Source organism: Thalassophryne amazonica, chromosome 11, assembly GCF_902500255.1.
Source record: "Thalassophryne amazonica chromosome 11, fThaAma1.1, whole genome shotgun sequence".
Lineage (NCBI taxonomy): Eukaryota > Metazoa > Chordata > Actinopteri > Batrachoidiformes > Batrachoididae > Thalassophryne > Thalassophryne amazonica.
Window position 1 is genome coordinate 85281444 of NC_047113.1, and position 18766 is coordinate 85300209.

General features: G+C 38.1%; 1 protein-coding gene across 2 annotated transcripts; it reads right to left on the reverse strand.

Moving 5' to 3' along the window:
* Positions 1-233: 233 nt before the first annotated feature.
* lman2 (lectin, mannose-binding 2) lies at positions 234-16940 on the reverse strand. 2 transcript variants are annotated; one of them, XM_034182319.1, is made up of 8 exons: positions 16709-16940; positions 10548-10666; positions 10241-10358; positions 7695-7774; positions 5560-5721; positions 3246-3360; positions 969-1088; positions 234-881 (listed from the first exon to the last, which is right to left on the reverse strand). In XM_034182319.1, exons 1-8 carry the CDS (start codon positions 16893-16895, stop codon positions 721-723), a joined length of 1062 nt encoding a protein of 353 aa, XP_034038210.1. In that variant the 5' UTR covers positions 16896-16940; the 3' UTR covers positions 234-720. The 2 variants fall into 2 exon arrangements, with proteins under 2 accessions (XP_034038210.1, XP_034038209.1); XM_034182318.1 differs by lacking the exon at positions 7695-7774 and adding an exon at positions 7827-7909.
* Positions 16941-18766: the final 1826 nt, after the last annotated feature.

Here is an 18766-nt window from a genome sequence, read left to right on the forward strand (position 1 = left end):
GTTTCCCCAAGCAAGCGCTTGATTCCAGCAGCACTCAAAGTTCCTCCTAAGACCCCTGAACACCAAAGACTTGTCAAACATGTGACAAAGCTGTACGGATGGAGCCACTCATCCAGATTTGGCCCATCAGTCCATCTTAGCCAAGTCGTCCTGAATGTCTTCACTTATTATTTTTGTTGGTATCAGATATGGGTGACCTGATTACGTTCCTAAAATTAAAATCCAGGTTATTTCCAAACCCAAATGTAAACCAGCACATCTGAGATTCAGGCCATTTCAGCCAGTAATGTGAATGCAACCTTTGCATCTTTTATATCCAGTAAAATAGCCCCCAGAAAATAAAAACCAACACTCTGTGTCAAAAGTTCATAACTGTAGGCACATCACACAAGCAACGGTGGTGTGGGGAGGATTTTGTTTTTAAAAACAAAATCCTAAACTTCCGACACAGTAAATCAAAGGGGGAGTGAACACCCCCCCCCCCCCCCCGTGTCACTGGTGATGGTTGTTACTCGTTTGCACCAGAGCTGCTTCTCCTTGTCAACTTCACAAATCACCATAGCTCACTCTCAAAACGCAGTGCTTCAGAAATATAAACATTTGTACAATCTTTTTGAAAGAAAAAGAAAAGAAAGAAAAAGTTCACATTGAATGTGTTCACACTTTCATTTGGACACAGTTCACGTCAGCAAACCACCTGTGATGCAGCATCCCCCGTGCTCAGTAAAACCTCTTGTTCCTCTCCTGTCTCTTCTGGAAAACCACGGCTCCCACCACGGCACACACCACGATCCCCAGCAGAGCGCACAGCAGCAGCAGGAACACCTTCCAGCCCGTCAGGGGCGTGCCACGGAAGTTTCCAGTCGGGTCGTCAACGTTGTCTGGGAAGCAGAGAAGAAAAGTTTGGCAGTTGGCCATTCAAAAACCACGACTTTAGTACCAAGAAGCACGGCTCCAATGGCCTCTACCTTTTGGGGACTTGAGGAGGCTGACGCTAGGCTCGATCTTGGTCCAGTCCAGGTTCTCCTCCTCGGGGGTGTGTTCAACCATCAGCTGGTAGAGCTTCATGGAGATGATGTCATGGTTATCTGGAACACAAAACCAAATTCAGACTGATTTACTTTCTGCTTTTGCACCATCATTAAAATTAATAGAAAGAAGAAATTCACTCCTCAAGACTGAACTTTTCACAGTGGCCATAAAAAAAATGTGTTAACTAGAGACATTCGGCACGAAATGCCCTGTGCGCAGTACTATTTTCCATGTAAAGTACAGTAATATGTACATGTGTGGGGTAGGTATTTGGTTGAACCCTCATGTGTTTCATGTAAACTGGGATACACAGTGGAAAAATTGGAGATTGACATTATATTTATTTAGAGGATATGGCCAACAGTGACCATAAAAAGTCAGTAGCCTTCGAACAAATGCAACTATTGGTAATTTTTTTTAAAAGTAGGTCAAGGTCACTGGCCTTCGAACACATGCATGCCTTGGAGTACTCCTCCAAGGCATGTACCCACCAAATATGAAGTTTTTACAAGCAATAGGTGCCGGGGTACATTGTGGCGAAAAATTTCAGGCGAAGGATTTGGCAGTTGTAACCATTGGTGACCCTGAAAAGTAGGTCAAGGTCAACAGCCTTCAAACCCATGTGAAGTACTCCTCCAAGGCATGTACCCACCAAATATGAAGTTTTTGCAAGCAATAAGTTCCGAGCTATGTTACAGTGAACAAATTGTGACCGGACAGACGGACAACCCGGATGCTATATGCCCCGCGGGGCATAAAAAAGCAACTTAGAGCTATAAATCATATTTTGTAGCTATACTATGCTTCATGACTGGCAAGCTTTTCTTCTAAATCTGCCATATTTTCCCCATTCTATATCTAATCTGTTCAAAAATGCATCATGAAGAGTTAAAAAAAACAAACAAAAAAAAAAAACAACAATGTCCCCCTCCCCCCAAAAAATATTACTTGCACTGGCCTATAAGTTGCATTTTTTTTCTAGAAAGTGGTGCTACCGCTTCATGCAACAATCAAATTGAATATAATCAGGGGCATTATTTATTTAGAAAGAAAATACAGTGTAAGCAAGCAGAAGCTAATGGGCTTATTAAGGTTACTGTAGGAGGCAGAAAGCAACAGTATATTGGTGCTTGTGGCCACTGAATAGATGAACACAGAGGAGATAAAGGCATTATATTTAAACCTTTGAAAAGTTGGCAAATCAAAGAAACTTAGATTAGCCGACTTACCATTGCTATTGTTGTCTCACACATTCCAAACACATGTCAGCTAGTATGAAGGTTACATTCCTGCTTTTGTTAGTGTGATCTTTTAGTCTGAGACTGTCATTTCTAAAATTTACTTCTTCAGAGTGCGACTCACAGTACCCCATTCAATATATACAAGCAGCTTTATCACACATGCAGATGGTGCCACTGTGTGGCCACAGAAGAAAATGAAGCATTTTCATATAGAAATCACATATATAAGTTACAGGAGTACCAAACTAGTAAAGAAGGGGGGACGACATGTGACAATTTGGAAAATATGGTATATAGAATGTTAAATAACACCGAAATAGATAATTAGATCGGTGGATTGTAGGTCATGTGGCATTTATTGTTTGTCCCATTGTATAGAAAAATAATACACTATATGATTTACTTTTTTTTTTGTGATTTGGTTTCATTCAGCATTAATTTTTCTTTGTTGTTCTATACATTTCGCTTCATTGACTCCACAACATTATTGTAAAAATACGTCCATGATAGGAAGAATAGGAGGAAGCCAAATCCTGACTGCCATAAGACGAATATGTAGTGTTCTGAGATATCTTTAGTGGCCACAGATATGCTGTCAGATGAAGGATTGGACAAGTTCCAATAGCAGGTTTTCATTTGTTTAAGGAAAACAGATGCAAGTACTTTTACGCCAGTGTAATTTTTAAGTAAAATATTAAATATAGAGACCCTATTTGGGCAACAAATAATGAATGTTTTCCATTTATGCAAATGGAAATGAGCTTTTCATTTGTTCGGAGATGGAATGTTCTATTTTCCAATGAATGAAAATATTCTTATTATTGCACTTAACATTCATTATTTGTTTACTAAGACAGAGCACACTGTTGGCTGGTTGACTGTAAACACAAGCATTTTAAGGTTATGACAGGTTTAATATTAAATGTTTATGATGCAGCTACAGCAGAAGTACATTTCTTTCATGCTCCCTACCGGACAGATCTCCTGTAGCTGCAGAGGCACCAAAGAAATATCCGGTAGGAAGACGAACACCTCCGATGTCGATGCATTCCTTCCACTCATTCTTGTCATCCACATCCACCATGACCTGCAGGACAAAGACTCAGTATTTAACAGTGGTAGGCACAGCTAACCACAAAGTTAGCTTTGATAACAGCTAATCAGCTAACTGAAAAGTTATCTTTTATACAGCTAAACTGATAATCCGCCCCAAAATTTAGCAGAAGCTACAGCTAACTGATAACTTTCAAAATTGAGTTTTAACACCACGATCACAAACCCAAACAATGAATCACCACTTCTGTCTTTGCGCACTGTGTCCCCTGCTGGAAGCTCCTCTTTACTACATATTTTACTCTACTGCACCAAAAGGAGCCTGACCACCGGGTTGTCTCACAAAAAAAAAAAAAAGAAAAAAAAAAAGTCATTATTCCTTAACCATATACAGCAGTTCCGCCATGAGGCAGAGGTCTTGGAAAATAAAGCAGTTTTGACTTATGGTTTTTATTTATAAATCAAATTATTCTGGATAGAATAATTACATTAAAGACAACTCTGTCATTTGCACAAAGTTAAAATATAACACATATTCTTGAATTTTAAATAATGCACTAATGCTGAAGTTTTGTAACAAACACACAGATGCCAAAGGGATTATGGGTAAAATGAGCCTCCACTAACACTGATTGGTTGACTCATTCATTCTATGTAAAAACAAACACGTTAATGTGTCATGTGTGTTGGTTTACATATAAATGTGCTTTTGTAAAATATGCCATTTTTTAAAAGCCACTTGCAAAAGCCAAGTGTCAAGTTGTGATTAGACAACCATCTGATAGAACGGGGTCAAAATGCATAGAACACTGCTATCTACTGGCGCGCAGACCCTAACCCATAATCCTTTGCACACCAGAGAATTGGTGCAGTTTAAACAGCACAGACAGAAAATACATGACAACTGTAAATGAACATTATACAACCAAAATGTACATTTTTATTTCTTTTCATCAGCTGCAGCAACTCTCTGGCGCGCAAAGTATTATGGAGTATCTCAATACTTAGGGCGAATACTGCCATGAATACTACTGGCCAGTAGATGGCAGTAGAGACCGTGAAAACTTGCCAAAACAAATATTCCAAATAAATAATCTGTGTCTGCTATGTTTAATCTGCGCAGAATTTAATAAACACAAACCGAATTTCAGACATCTTATATATATTACTCTGGAACAAAGACAACAAACAGTGTTGTAAAGGACAATAACCAGGACATTATAGAGCAATCAAGAAGCGATAGCAACTCACAGTGATTCCAATTGAAAATAATGGAGAAGAACCTGAGAACCTGAACTTCTGGCATTTTTACATAGAACAAACAATAACAACATCTATAAACCCAGAGAATATAGTCACAAGAGTTTTAGGCACAATATACAAAGGGATTAATGCTGTTGTCAGTGTGGAGCCTGATCAGAGTGTCTCAAATGCATTTCTCCTGTCGTGAATGTACTGAGATTACCCATAATGCACTGCCGAGACAGCATGTCCACACTAAAACCTTTAAAATTAGTGCAATACTTTAAAACTAAAACATATAGCCGATATTTTCACTTTATAAAACTTCAGACAGTTAATTTAAATAACTTGTCCGAAATTAGTTTGGTTAAAATTTCAAAACTGTATGCCTCTGGATGACTTGGGTGATATTGCTGGCTAGTTAGTAGGGTGTCAAGAGAAACAGTTTTTCTTTTTGGCTCTCATTTTGGTTCTCCTCTGATTGCAGAGGATAAAGCGGTTTCTTCTGAAACCAGCTCTCCTTTGTCTGTAGAGGATAAAACTGTACGTCTACTACAAAACATTTAACAAATACGGTCTAAAATCTTTGATATCAGACTTTAAAAATGCTTACTTTTATTCACTGAGCTTGAAATAATATGTTAGCGGACTAAAAATTATCGGACCAAAATTTATCAGAAGATAATTGGTCCGATGGTTTTCAGTTATCTGAAAAGCATGCAACTGTGTTGCCAAACCCAACACCTAAAGGAACAACCCTGGGTCTGGAACAGAAACAACTGTCACTCTAGTTCTCAATAGCTGACACCCAAATGTTAAGTTTTGGAATGATGAACACACAAAAACAGAAGAGCCATAAACTCATCATCTACAGGAAATTGGAAGCCTTTGTATTCTGCACATCTGATTTAAACAAACAACCCTTTGGTTAATAAAAGGACAACCAGAGCTATATAGCAAATCACTGAATGTAAACAGTTTGTCTACACACTGTGAGTCTTCCTTTGGAATAGCGGATGGCAAGATACGTATCGTGGTCTCTATTCCGGATCTCTGCAGAACAGCCTCCCAGCTCTGATGATCGACCATCTTTTCCGTGGTCGTAGCTCACAGACCCGTTGTTCACCATGGCCGAAATGTACGGGAACGAGCGCTGTGGAGGAAAAGTGCAATAAAACAATTAAGGTTTTAAAACACAGACCGTGAGAATATTCCTGTTTATAAGTATGATGGACAACAGAAATAAAAGAAGAGAAGCACACATGACAAAGTCCTGCACGTTTCAGCTTATTAGCACAAAGGCTACGTTCACACTGCACACCTTGACGGACCAATTTCGCATACAAACAGGTGCTAATGTGATATTTTTTCATCTTTAAAAATCTAATATCAACAAAATGATGGACACATTAAGGAGAGTCAAAGTGCTTCAGATATTAAAAATTTATGTCTTATCAGGTGTGTCTCAACAACAGTGTGTTTTTGTCAAGCTTGTCATTGTTGCTGTGCAACAACAGCGGCCACTCACTTATCTGTTATTGACAGACTCCCAGATGCAAATACGCTTTTTGACAACTACATTTGCTTGTTAGTTCATTGATTAAAAAAAAAACACTTCAAAACTCATGATGTGGCAGAGTGCACGACACCATCACTTTGTGGGTTTAGTCCCAGTCAAAGGGATGTCCGTCTGAATATATAACACATTTAAAGGAAGAAGGACAAAGAACTAATATATTTCAAGATGAACCTCAACAAATTTGCCCAAGAAAACACCTGATTTTTATTTTTTTAATGCCTCACATTGAAAGATATATAAAACTCAGGCAGCTGTAGCGCTCAACCACAAATATGACATGAGGCCAATGTCTTTGTCCTGAAAGTGTGACTCATGACTATCGTATTGGGGACTATAGGGCACAACTATTGCCTGTATATATGGAACATAGCACATGTGCACACCACACCGTGTGCTGTTACTTAAACTAAGGACTTTTAAGTTAAAAAAATAAGCAAGATGGACAAATAAATGTGCAATGGAAATAAATGGACTGCATTTATATAGCGCTTTTCCATCTGCATCAGATGCTCAAAGCGCTTTACAATACTGCCTCACATTCACCCCAATGTCAGGGTGCTGCCACACAAGGCGCTCACTACACAACGGGATTAAAGATCTTCCCCAAGAGCCCTTAGTGATTTTCCGGTCAGGATGGGATTTGAACCAAGGATACTCTGGTCTCAAGCCCAACAGCTTAACCACTAGACCATCACCTCCCCTTACTGTGAAACATTACTGTGAGTCATTTTAATTTTTTAAATCTGCTCTTTAATTTGGGATTTTTGCGCATTGTTTTAGTGTACTTATGCTATTGTAATTTCTTTTGTTTAGTGTGTCAATTCCTGGGAAAGACTTATACAAAAAACACGACTTTTTGATATATGCGCAAGTCACACCAGAGTATAAATCACAGGACGTTCCAAACTAGTGTTAAAAAAAGTGACATACACCATAAAATAAGGTAAATGTTCTCAATATGAGCCACACTAAAATGTCAAATACATTTTAGAATATGTAATTGTTTTTTGAATTGAAGATTTATTTTGAACATAAAAGAAAAAATAAAAACAGTCAACACAAAATGTTAGTTCAAAATTCAATTGTTGTTTAGACAAACAGAAAATAAACACAAAAAACCCATCATGATTTTTGTTTTAATTTAAGTTACTCCTTTTCTCAATATATAAGATTGATTTAAAATTACAAAAAACAAAAAACAAAAAAAAAAAACCTGGAAATGCTGGAAACAAAATTGGGTAGATCTGTGATAAACGACCCATCCAATAAAATCTGTTGACCACATAATCGACAGACTGAATTTCTGCTCTTAAAAAATATTAAATTTCAGAAGCAATGTGAAGGTAGCTGATGTTAGAGACAAACTGTGAAATAAAAATAAATGACAAAAAAAAACAAATTTACCAACATGCCAAACAACTCATGATTAAAAGATGTTTAAATGATGTTAGTTTACTGCAAAAACAAAAGTTTTCCGCAGTGAAGTGGTGGCGGCGGGTTTACAGTGACATAACATGCTGAGGGTTAAATCCTGAGTAACCACTCACGTCTGCAGCATCATCGTTAGAGTAAGTATCTATAAAAATGGCCAGCCCATGGAAGAGAGCATTGTTGGAAAACACAGGCCCTGCAAAGAAACAAGCAAGTGGTTCACCTCCAGCCACAAACATCACACTTACATCCATTCCGTGGAGATCATTGCGGAAGGTATCCACAAAAATAGCTAGGCCAAGAAACTTGTCCTGGTTTCCAAACACAGAGCCTAGGATGGAGGCAGAGGCGAGGCGACATATGAGCTAACGGGACACTTTTCACTGAGTGAGAACAGAAATGTTAGACGCCAACAACCACACATGATGAGAAAAAAAAAAAAAAAAAAAACTGATGGAGGGAGATGAAGGTAAACCTAAAAAAATTTCAAGACATTTCCTGTAAGTCTGAGGAAGTGCCAGAGGAAACCTGTCTAAGCCATTAATCTGCCACAGCCATGTGACATGCAAGCGTGTCCTTTCCCGGTTGGTGGGGTCCTAGGCACCCGACACACTGGATCACGCTCGGGGAAGATGCGTGGCCATAGAGTTGCAGGTGAGGAAAGCTCACAATGAGAGTCACATACTTCCTCTTCCAAAGTTAAAAGGCTGTAAACAACCAATGATTTTTATTTTGGTTATTTATAGAATAGAATAAACACTTTATTATCTGTCCCAAACAAGTCACAGAAATAATTCTTCAACAGGCTCAATAAAAACACATTAAATACTCACAAAAATCCACTGTACACTGTAAAAAAAAAAAAAACAAAAACACAAAACGCACAGTTGACAACCCAAGTGTCTATCTGGTCTTACTGAGGGCTGCTAGAGCAGAGGGGATTAAAGGTTTCTTGTAAGTGCTTTTGCAGACCAAAGGGACTTTGTATCGCCTGTCTGATGGCAGTAGCTGGAATGAGTGTTGAAGGGGGTGTGGGGGTCCTCAGTGATCAGGGTGACTTTCCTGATCACTGAGCGATTGTATAGTTCAGACAGGGGGGTTTGGGGTGAGCATGATAATGTGGAAGAGTTTAGTTCTGTGTTTGATAGTGAGGAGGTTGTACCAGGATGAGATATTGAAGGTAAGGAGTGGTTCCATGAGGGATTTATAGACCAGAGTTAAAATGTCCTTGCTCACGTGGAAAGTCCTGAGTTTCCTCAGCAGGTGGAGGCACTGTTGTGCTTTTTTTTTTTTTATAAAAAGTGTCACTGTGTATTGAGAAGGATAGGCTGGTGTCGATCTCTGTTCCGAAGTATTTAAACGATTGATCTTGCTCCACCATCTGACCCTGGATGCTGATCGGCTAGAACAGAGAAGATAGTGTTTTGTCTCTGTCCCCACAGCACAGGTCCTTGGCATTAAGATATGTTCAGTTCCAGGGAGTGTTCAGACCAAGGGTTAGGGTTAGAGTTAACCCCAACCCTAACCTCTGGACCAAGTTGCTGACTGTGAGCAGGTAGTGGGACAGAGCATCAGTGTCAGTCAAGTGCGCCACCAGAACCATGTAACCTGCATATTTAAAAAGAGTCATTCCTTCACTGCTGCAGGAGATGTTATTGGTATATACAGAGAAGAGAATGGGAGACAGAACACAGCCGTGTGGGAGTCCTGATTTTAAAAACAGTTTACTGGATTTAAAACCATTTAAAAAACACCAATTGTGGTCAATTCAATAAAAAAACTCTTAATCCATTACATCAGTGTGGGGTGAAGCTGAAGGTCAGAGAGGCAGCGCAGCAGGTTGTTTGTATTTACAGTATTAAAAGTCCAAGTATTAAGTATTAAGTAATATTAAGTATCCAGTATTAAGAAGTCCATGAATGAATCCTTGTGTGTGGGTGTGCAGAGTCCAGATGTTTGGTGATGGTGTCTAAAAGGGTGAGACTTGCATATTCTACACCTCGTTTTGCCTTATAAGCAAACTGTAGTGGGTCCAGTTTTTCCGATAGTAGGTTTGTAAGGTGTTTATACATGACCCTCCCCATGCATTTACACAGCAATGGTGTTTAGGCAGTCCCTCTGTTCCTTAGCATGTGTTTTTGGGGAACTGGAATTACGATGGATTCCTTCCATTGTTTGAAAACAGAGCCAGAATCCAGGAGAAGCTGGAGCAGCCTGGCAAGAATACTACCCAGCTGAGAGGAGCACTCTTTGAGCACCCTGCCTCTGAGTCTGTCAGGGCCCGCTGACTCTGTGCAGGATGGAGGCCACCAGCTGTTCATCAATACTGAGGGCTTGGAGGGGGGGCTAGGGGTTGCATGGGGCCCAGGTGGTTGGTGTGCCGCTATTGTTGAACTGGTAGATGTTTTACTGCTCTGCGAAGGAGGTGGAGTCTGTGAAGTTGACCACTGCAGGCTCTGCCTATCGTGGTGTTTAAACTCTGCCACAGGGTTATTATTATTATTATTATTATTATTTGAAACCATATGGAGATATTCATGTTGGAAAGTGGCACAACCTGGTGGACATTTACCATTAATGCAGGTATAACAGAACTTCAACAAGAGCTGTAGTACTAAATAAACCTGGAGTAAAGGGCCATGATGCAAAAACTATTTCTTACCTGGATGTAGTCTATCCTTTGTGTACCAGATTGCAATGCCATCACCATGGAGATTTTTCTTTCCTGACCCGTGAACTTTAAACTGTACGTGCATCTCCCAGTCCTTCAGGTAACAAGGCTACACAGACACAAACAAAGTCTGAGCTGCCGTACATTTCACAAACATAAATGAGAGACCATTCCTATCAACTTAGCAAGTACTGGAAACAGACTGAAAATAATTGCAGAAAACTAATCTGACAAATAATTCTGAACAAGAATAAGTACAAACCCTCAAATGCAAAAAAAAAAAAAAAAAAATCCTCACCACAGTGTTCCAGATGGATCCCTGTTTGCTTCTCTCATCTGGAGTCAGACGGACGTATGAGGTTGTCACCAGCGTGCTCCCCCAGAAGTCCCACTGACTGGACGGGTTGCTGCCAATACCTGGAGCACACACAAGACATACAAAATAAATTTAAAAACTTTTTAAAGTGACAGTGCAGGCTTTAGCATCATGAAAACAGTATTTCAGTATAGCAACGTAGTTGTTTCCAGAACAGAAAGTTCCCAGTTCAAACCACCCCAGCCCATTTTCCACATAAAAACCTGTGCCAAATCAACATGCAGATCAGTCACAGAAAGTGAAAAAGGGAGAAACGTACAGAAAATACTTACTTTTACAGTAATGGCATTAGAATGACAGCAAAATCTGACCATATTTTATCTTAGCATTATAAGATTGCTCTGATGTAATTCTGTTACCACAGAATTATCCTTATGTCTGTGTGGGAATATCAGCACCTGCTGAGCTCGCAGGCTGTGAAATACTCCTTGTATTTAGTTTATCCAATTATTTATGGCCTGTAAAAACTGAGGGCTGTGACTCCTTATGGTTTATGCAATATTTTTATTATAGCACTTGAACTAAAGCCAAAAAACAACACAAATGAAACATTATATTTAAAAAGTAAACTATCATTGTCCAAACACATACGGAGCTGACTGTATACATCAAGTCTAAAGTTTTCCGCGTTCATGGGCATCTCTTCTTTTGAAGTGTCATTCATGTGGACACACATTCAACAAACATCCTAGTGACTAGCCTCTGACACGCTGGAGGCAAAAATCAATAGCTTGTTTCCAGAAAATAATCAGGAATTAAAGTCCTTTTAACTTTAATTCATGCAAAAATATCAGAAAAACACTTCAACTTTTGTGACTTTTAAACTAAACCAAGAATGTGTGATGTTCAATTTCTGCTCAGAGCAAGGAACTTTTACAGTGCAATTTTAAATATAGTTATTTCCTGAATAATCTTAAACATTATTAAATTAATAATAGCTCCAATGGATTAAGTTATCTTAATTTTAAACATTTCTTACGACCAAGATTAATCTGTAATCAGTCTGATTAGATTATTAATCTGGTTTCCAAACACTGTATGTACAGATTATCTGTGGTTTAAAACAAAGAATTACCCATTTTAAACAGCATTTAATCTGATTAAATAAATTACTTGGTATCAAAACTATTATGCATCACAGATTGATCTAAACTGGTATTACTTCACCATTACTAGGTTAAAAGTAGTTTTAAACAGCAGTATGATAAACTAGAGCCCGACCGATATATCGGCTGATATAACCCCTTTTCAAAGTACTCACTATCGGCCGAAATTTTGCCGATAGAACGCAGATAATTTCTCATAAACAGAACAGTTACTAAAATAATGTTTGTGTCGGCAATGTAAAACGTCCTTGCACCGTTTGTCCAGTAGATGGAGCTCTGACCCAATTCAACTACATCCCTGCTTAAATGTGTTCATAACTGGCCCCTGTAGTACGCCGTCACACTGCACTGATCGGCTGACAAAAGCATACAAGTAAGTTTATAAGGATCTACGGTATATCCTTATCCTGAACCTATATCTAAGTCACAGCAACAAGAGGTACAAGATCAGATGTATTTCACAACTCTTAAGGATATGTATTTGCTAATTTCACAAAGGTTTAATTCTTGATTGCATTTTTTGAACTTCAAAATTCTTCTCTGTTATAAAGTTAATCAATATGAGGACAATGCTTCAGCTTTTAGCTCATACCTTTTTTGTTAAGGGTCCAAAAAAGAACATTTTATTCATTTAAGGAAAAAAAAATAATAATAATAATAATAATAACAACATGGCTGCAAGCAAATTAAAATTTTTTGACTGAACATTTTCCGTGAGTGGACAGACTGTGCGGCGAAGCCGCAAAGTCATCTATGGGGGTCCGGGGGCATGCCCCCCCGGAAATTTTGAAAAAATGGTGCAATTTGGTGCATTCTGAGTGCAATTTGGACAGTTTTCCTTTGCCAAAAACAGGGCTTTTTGACTCTTATCATACTGCAAAAAATGACTAAAGTGTATTAATTTCATCACAATTTACTATTTTGTATGACAGTATGTGTCCGTAATAAGTTACCATCCACAAATGGAATGACTGTCTGCAATAATTTAACTGATTATAATTTCTGCTTTCATTCTACACAATTAATCAAATCCTAAGTGTGTCTTACAAAATAAATAAATAATCAGAACCTTTATGCTATTACCTGGTAAAATAAATAATACACTTAAAGACACTAAAAGACATGATAAGTATTGGCAATGAAAAGTCTTTTTCCCCATTGTTGAAGCTCATCTCTTCTTCTGCCATGTAGGGCAAATGAAGTTCCTTCAAGTGGCAGCCCACTTCCTTGGTCATAAACTCCCACACTTCTGGCAAGTACTGGTCATCAACCCTGTACATCTTCACCTCTCTCCAAAGACTTGGTGTGCGGATGGATGGCAGGTGGCCGTAGGCCTTCTCCACAATGAGTAGGTCCATGATACTTACATACTTCAGCACCTCAACCTGCAGTTCTACTGGCAGCAAGTCCATGGCTGTTATTAGATAAAAAAAAATGGAAGTCTATGGTGGCATTCTGCATTCATGTTATCTGTGTGGCACTGCTGAGTTTTCTTTTTTAATGTTTTATTTAATTGGAGATCACTTTTTGGGGGAAATTGTAAATATATTTAGGTATTGTAAATTAATTGCAGTTGTATTTACTGTCAATTAAGCAACCACTGAAGATATGTGCACTGGGGGTGGGATTTTTACTTCTTCCCACTCCCTTTCGAACTTTGTCATTTTTTGTTTTGCTTCTTTTTTGATCTTGTTTATTTTTTCATATGCGTGTAGAGGTACAGAGAGTACAAAGAAGCTTTGTTCATTTGATTTGCTTATATTGTTAACTGCCATGATACTGGAATTGACAACTAAGTTCGAAATTAAAAAAAAATTGATTGATTGAACCACCAGACCAACTGAATTTTAAATAAAGTCTTGTAAAATACTGTCACCACAATCCAGCACTTTCAAATGCCACAAGTTTTAATATAAATTATAAAAATCATAACCAATGAACACTTTTACAGTATTAACATTTTATTTTACTCCAAAATATTTTATTTTACAAAATATATCTGGTCATTTTTGAACTAAAGAGTAAAAACTTAATCAATCAGTTGTAAGTACTAAAAGAAGTTTATGTAGAAAGCAATTTAGCCAGAAGGTCGAGAGGGGGAAGTGTTGACTTTTTAAGTACTTGAAAGACACTGGACTCATCGAAAGGATTTAGTACTGCTGGCAGCAGTGCGATGCCATTAAGCGCCGTAGAAGAAGAGAGGGGTAAGTTAGATTTCATCACCGGGACACACGTTTGGAGAGGAGTGCATTTCATGTCAAAATAAAGCTATAACGTAAAAACGGAAGGAAATCAACTGTAAGGCCTGAAAGGAGTTTCTGTAGGAAGTATTTTAGCAGTAAAGTCCAGTGAGAGGGGGAAGTGTTGCCTTTTTAAATACTTGAAAGACACAGGACTCAATGAGAGGATTTAGGGTTGCTTTAACGGCCTGATACAGTAGGTGGCAGCAGTCCAATAATAAGGATGCCGGCTGCCATTAAACACCGTAGAAGAGAGGGGTGAGTTTGATTTTCTCATAGGGACACCTGGTTTGATAGGAGCGCGTTTCGTGTCGAAATAAAGCCATAAAATATACATTTTTTTAAGTTAGCGGTTTTATACGACGATATAAACGGAACATGGAAAAAAAAAATTGGACGGAAATCCATAAACAGAGGTTTTGCTCACATGTTTACCTTCAGAAAGCAATGAGCGCGGTGACAGAGTCGCTGCCCAGAACACCACTGCGCACACATGACCGCTTCCTGTAATGGCAGCCTCCGTATGGAATACATTTTAAAGCAAATTCCGTCCTTCTGTCCCATTTTGTGTCGAAATGAAGCAATAAAATATTTTTTTCGTTAGCGATTATAAATGACAGAATAAACGGAACCAGAAAATCAAAATTGACGGACATCCGTATACAGACGGAGATTTTGCAGCCATGTAATAATATCGGCTGATTTATTGGCTATCGGCAAATCAGCCGATTTATCGATTATCGGCATTTTTTTCATCCAAATATCGTTACTGGCATCGGCCTCAAAAAATCCATATCGGTCGGGCTCTATGATAAACCACAATAAACTATATTTAACCACATTAAATTATTAATCTGGTTTCAAACTATTGGTCACCATTAATGCTTAAACAGGGTTCTCCCCAGAAATTTTTAGCATAGTGGTGCTGTTGGCAATTATCACCCAAGGCGGCGCGCGTTGCGAGTCATTCTGACTGGTTTTAGATGCATTGAAAGCAAGAATAATAGACAAAAAAGACACGTTGTAATATCAAAGTTCTTTTTTGCATGCTTCTAAACTCATACGTTAATAAAATAAATAACACTGAAAAGTTTAAAAACACAGTGTTTGATGGGCATAACATTTGCTCTCCTCTTTAAAAATGACACACTGTACCGTTCAAACAGTAAAACAGGCAGAGTTTTTCTGTCATGTTGACAGTTTAGTTTTTTCGTTTTAACATTTCTGAGTGAGATTGCATACTTCTTAAAAAACAATATAACCCCTAATTGTCTTGTTTGAACAAGAGCTAAACCCGGACTGATTTGATTGTCAAATCAGAATCAAATTTATTGCAAAGTAAGTTCTCAAAAGTAATTTGATCTGGTGTCATTGGTGCATAAACAACAATAATAAAAAAAAAATACTTCTGCAAGAAGTAAAGAAGTAAATCTGCTCTTTTAAAGACAAAATCCTGGATGAAAAACTTTCTGAATCAGTTTTTCACACTTTACTGTTTCACTAAGGCTGTGTGGTGAAGATGATGGTTGATTAAAATTGCTTTGCTGCTTTTTTTTTTTTTTTTTACAGCGTGTAGTGCCTGCTGTTCACACTGAGTGAACGAGAGACTCGTCACTCTCACACCGTCTTTGCGGCTTATTTGCGCAAACTTTGGAAACACGAAGGCTTTTATCTGTAAAATAAAGCCTTAATGTGTCACTAGCCACGCAGGCAGAAGCAGCTCTTTTTATTGGAAGACTTTGATGGAGTGTTCGATCTTTCACTAAGAAACGCTGAGCTGCAGCGCTGTGACTCTGCTCGGCTCGGCTCTCTGCCGGCGGGTAAGGGGCAAGCAGGCAGCAGTCCGTTCAGCACAAACAGCCTGGCTGGATAAAAAAAAAATCCGACAGCACGGCACACTATAACGACGTTGTCGTTACAGTATAATGGCGCCATGCAGCTGTTCCATTGTCTGGGGAGAACCCTGCTTAATCCACATATGCAGACATTTCTGAAGTGGTTTTAAAAGTGCTAAACCATAAATCAGATTATAATACTAAACTATGTTTAATCTCAGTAAATTAATTATTCTTCTGGTTTCAGATGATTAGAGCTGCAAATAATCCATAAACTCATCATCATCACTGCCACTCGACAGGAGCATGGCAGTCCAGAAGAAATTCATCCAGGCATCTAACTAGGAGACTGCCAACTGTTTCAGAGCTTCGGCAGCTTTCCGTTTTGCGCCTTTCCTCTTCAGTTTTCCATCTATTGGTCTCAAAGGTCTTGATGCCATCACAAACAGTTCTATTCTTCTGGTTTCAGATGATTAGAGCTGCAAATAATCCATAAACTGTTTTTTGTAATTATCCAAGTACTTCTTCGGCCTACAAAATGTCGAATCTGATTATTAGTCCAATACCAAATTATTAGAGCTGCAATTAATGAATATTTTCATTATCGATTAATTTATAGATTATTTTTGCAATTATCCAATTCGTTCTTGGGTCTAAAAAAATACCGGGAAAATAATCGGACTGAACTTTTCATGACTGAAGTGGTTTTAACCAGCACTAAACTAGTAATAAACTACTTAAAACAGAATAGATAGTTTGGTTCTTAAAACTTTTTAGAAAACATGGGCTTTTTAGGTTGTTCTTTAGCCGACACAAATTAGACTTGTGGAGTTTTGAGAAAGCTGACGGACGCGTTTTGACGCAGACTGTTTGCCTAAAGGTGCTAACTTTAGCCCGCTTACCTTGGTACGGTTTGATTAAGGAGTGCTCTCTCTTCAGATGCTCCGTGTTTCCGTCTGTAATATCTCCACATACCCAACCGAAGCCACACATTAAAACCAGCGTCACGTGTAGAAACGTTCTAAAACGCCACATTTTGCAGCTTCTCAAACAAACTCTGAAAATACTTCCTGCTCTGACGAAATCCATGAAGAAGCTGCTCCGTCCTCTGTTGTCATCCGTACAGAAACTACAGCGGAGCAGAGATTTGTTCCTACACGTTCTCCGCTGCCACAAACTTTCCTTCTAATTACACCCGCGTCCTCTGAAAATCATGTTTATTTAATAATACAAAATTCAGTGCTACTAATATGTGACTTCATATGTTTCAGTGTTCATGTAGAAATCTTAAAAAGTGCACCGTTTCTGGGCGGAAGATTATTGTAAAAGGATTAAATTATGACAGCCAACCACCAAAAAGCACATCGCAAATTGAGCCAATCGGGTAAGGGCTGCTATTCACATAACGTCCACCAGATGGCGATCAAAGACAACGACAAAATAGACAAAAAAAAAGAGCAAGAAATTACAATTAACATTTAATTTATTTATTATAGTTCAACACATACCAAAGTATATACATAAAAAAATACATGGACAACACAATAAAGCGAAAACACTTATTTTTATTATGGTCCATACATAAACTAACACTAAAAGCATACAAACAATAAAGACAAATTCAAGATAAGTTAACATTAAACAATATTTTAAATAACATCAGTACAAGTACACACAGCGAATATTAAAACCAAAAAAAATGATCGTGATGCTAATAATAATAATAATAATAATAATAATATAATAGAACCAGACCATGGTGGTGAAAAAGGAGTTGATCCAGAAGGCGAGGCTTACAATATACCAGTCGATTTATGCTCCTATCTTCACCTATGGTCATGAACATTGTGTAATGACTGAAAAAATACAGCCACATATGTAGATGTGGCAGAAATGAAATTCCTCCATCAGATATCTGTACTTGCAATCCTGGTCAGGGTGAGAAGCTCATCTAGGAGGGACTCTGAGGAGATTTGCTGCTTCTTCTCACATCAAAAGGAGCCATCTAAGATGGTTCGGCCCCCTGATCATCTCCTTTGAGAAGTCTTCCAGACACATTCAATAGGAGGAGGCCCCGGGGAAACATGTGGTACATGCTGGAAGTATTTTATTTCCCAGCTATCTCAGAAACACCTCAGGATCACATCGGAAAAGTTACAGGACTTGGCCGAGCATAAGGAAGTGTGGGATGAGCTGTTTAGTCTGTTGTCACTGCGACTCAGATAAGCAGCTGAAAATGAATGAGCGAATGAATAATAATAATTTATAATTTTTTACTAACTAGATATGTTACAAAAGCTGAAATAAAAAATAAATGAAACATATAAATGGGACTGCAGTAACAGTGAACACAATTAAATAAATATTATATTAAATAATAATAATATTAATAATAAGAATATGGTGCATTCAGAAAGTATTCACACCACTTCACTTTTCCCACATTTTGTTATGTTACAGTCTCATTCTAAAATGGATTAAATTCATTTTTTTCTCAAAATTCTACACACATCACCCCATAATGACAATGTGAAAGGTTTGTTGAGATTTTTGCAAAATTATTAAAAAAAAACAAACAAACTAAGAAATCACACACACATAATTATTCACAGCCTTTGCCATGAAGCTCAAAACTGAGCTCAGGTGCATCCTGTTTTCACAGATCATCCTTGAGATGTTTCTACAGCAGAGGTGGAAAACTCTGGCTTCAGAAAGTTAAAGCCCTACTATGTATTGCTTCTAACTGTGAACCTAAAACAGGTGATCTCAATAATTATAATTACAATCAGCTGGTTTATTAGGAAGATGGAACAAATATGTAGTTGGACTTTTATTTTCTGAAGCCGGAGTTTTACAGCTTAGTTGTAGTCCACCTGGGGTAAATTCAGTTGATTGGACATGGTTTGGAAAGACACACACCTGTCTACATATAAGGTCCCACAGTTGACAGTCAGAGCACA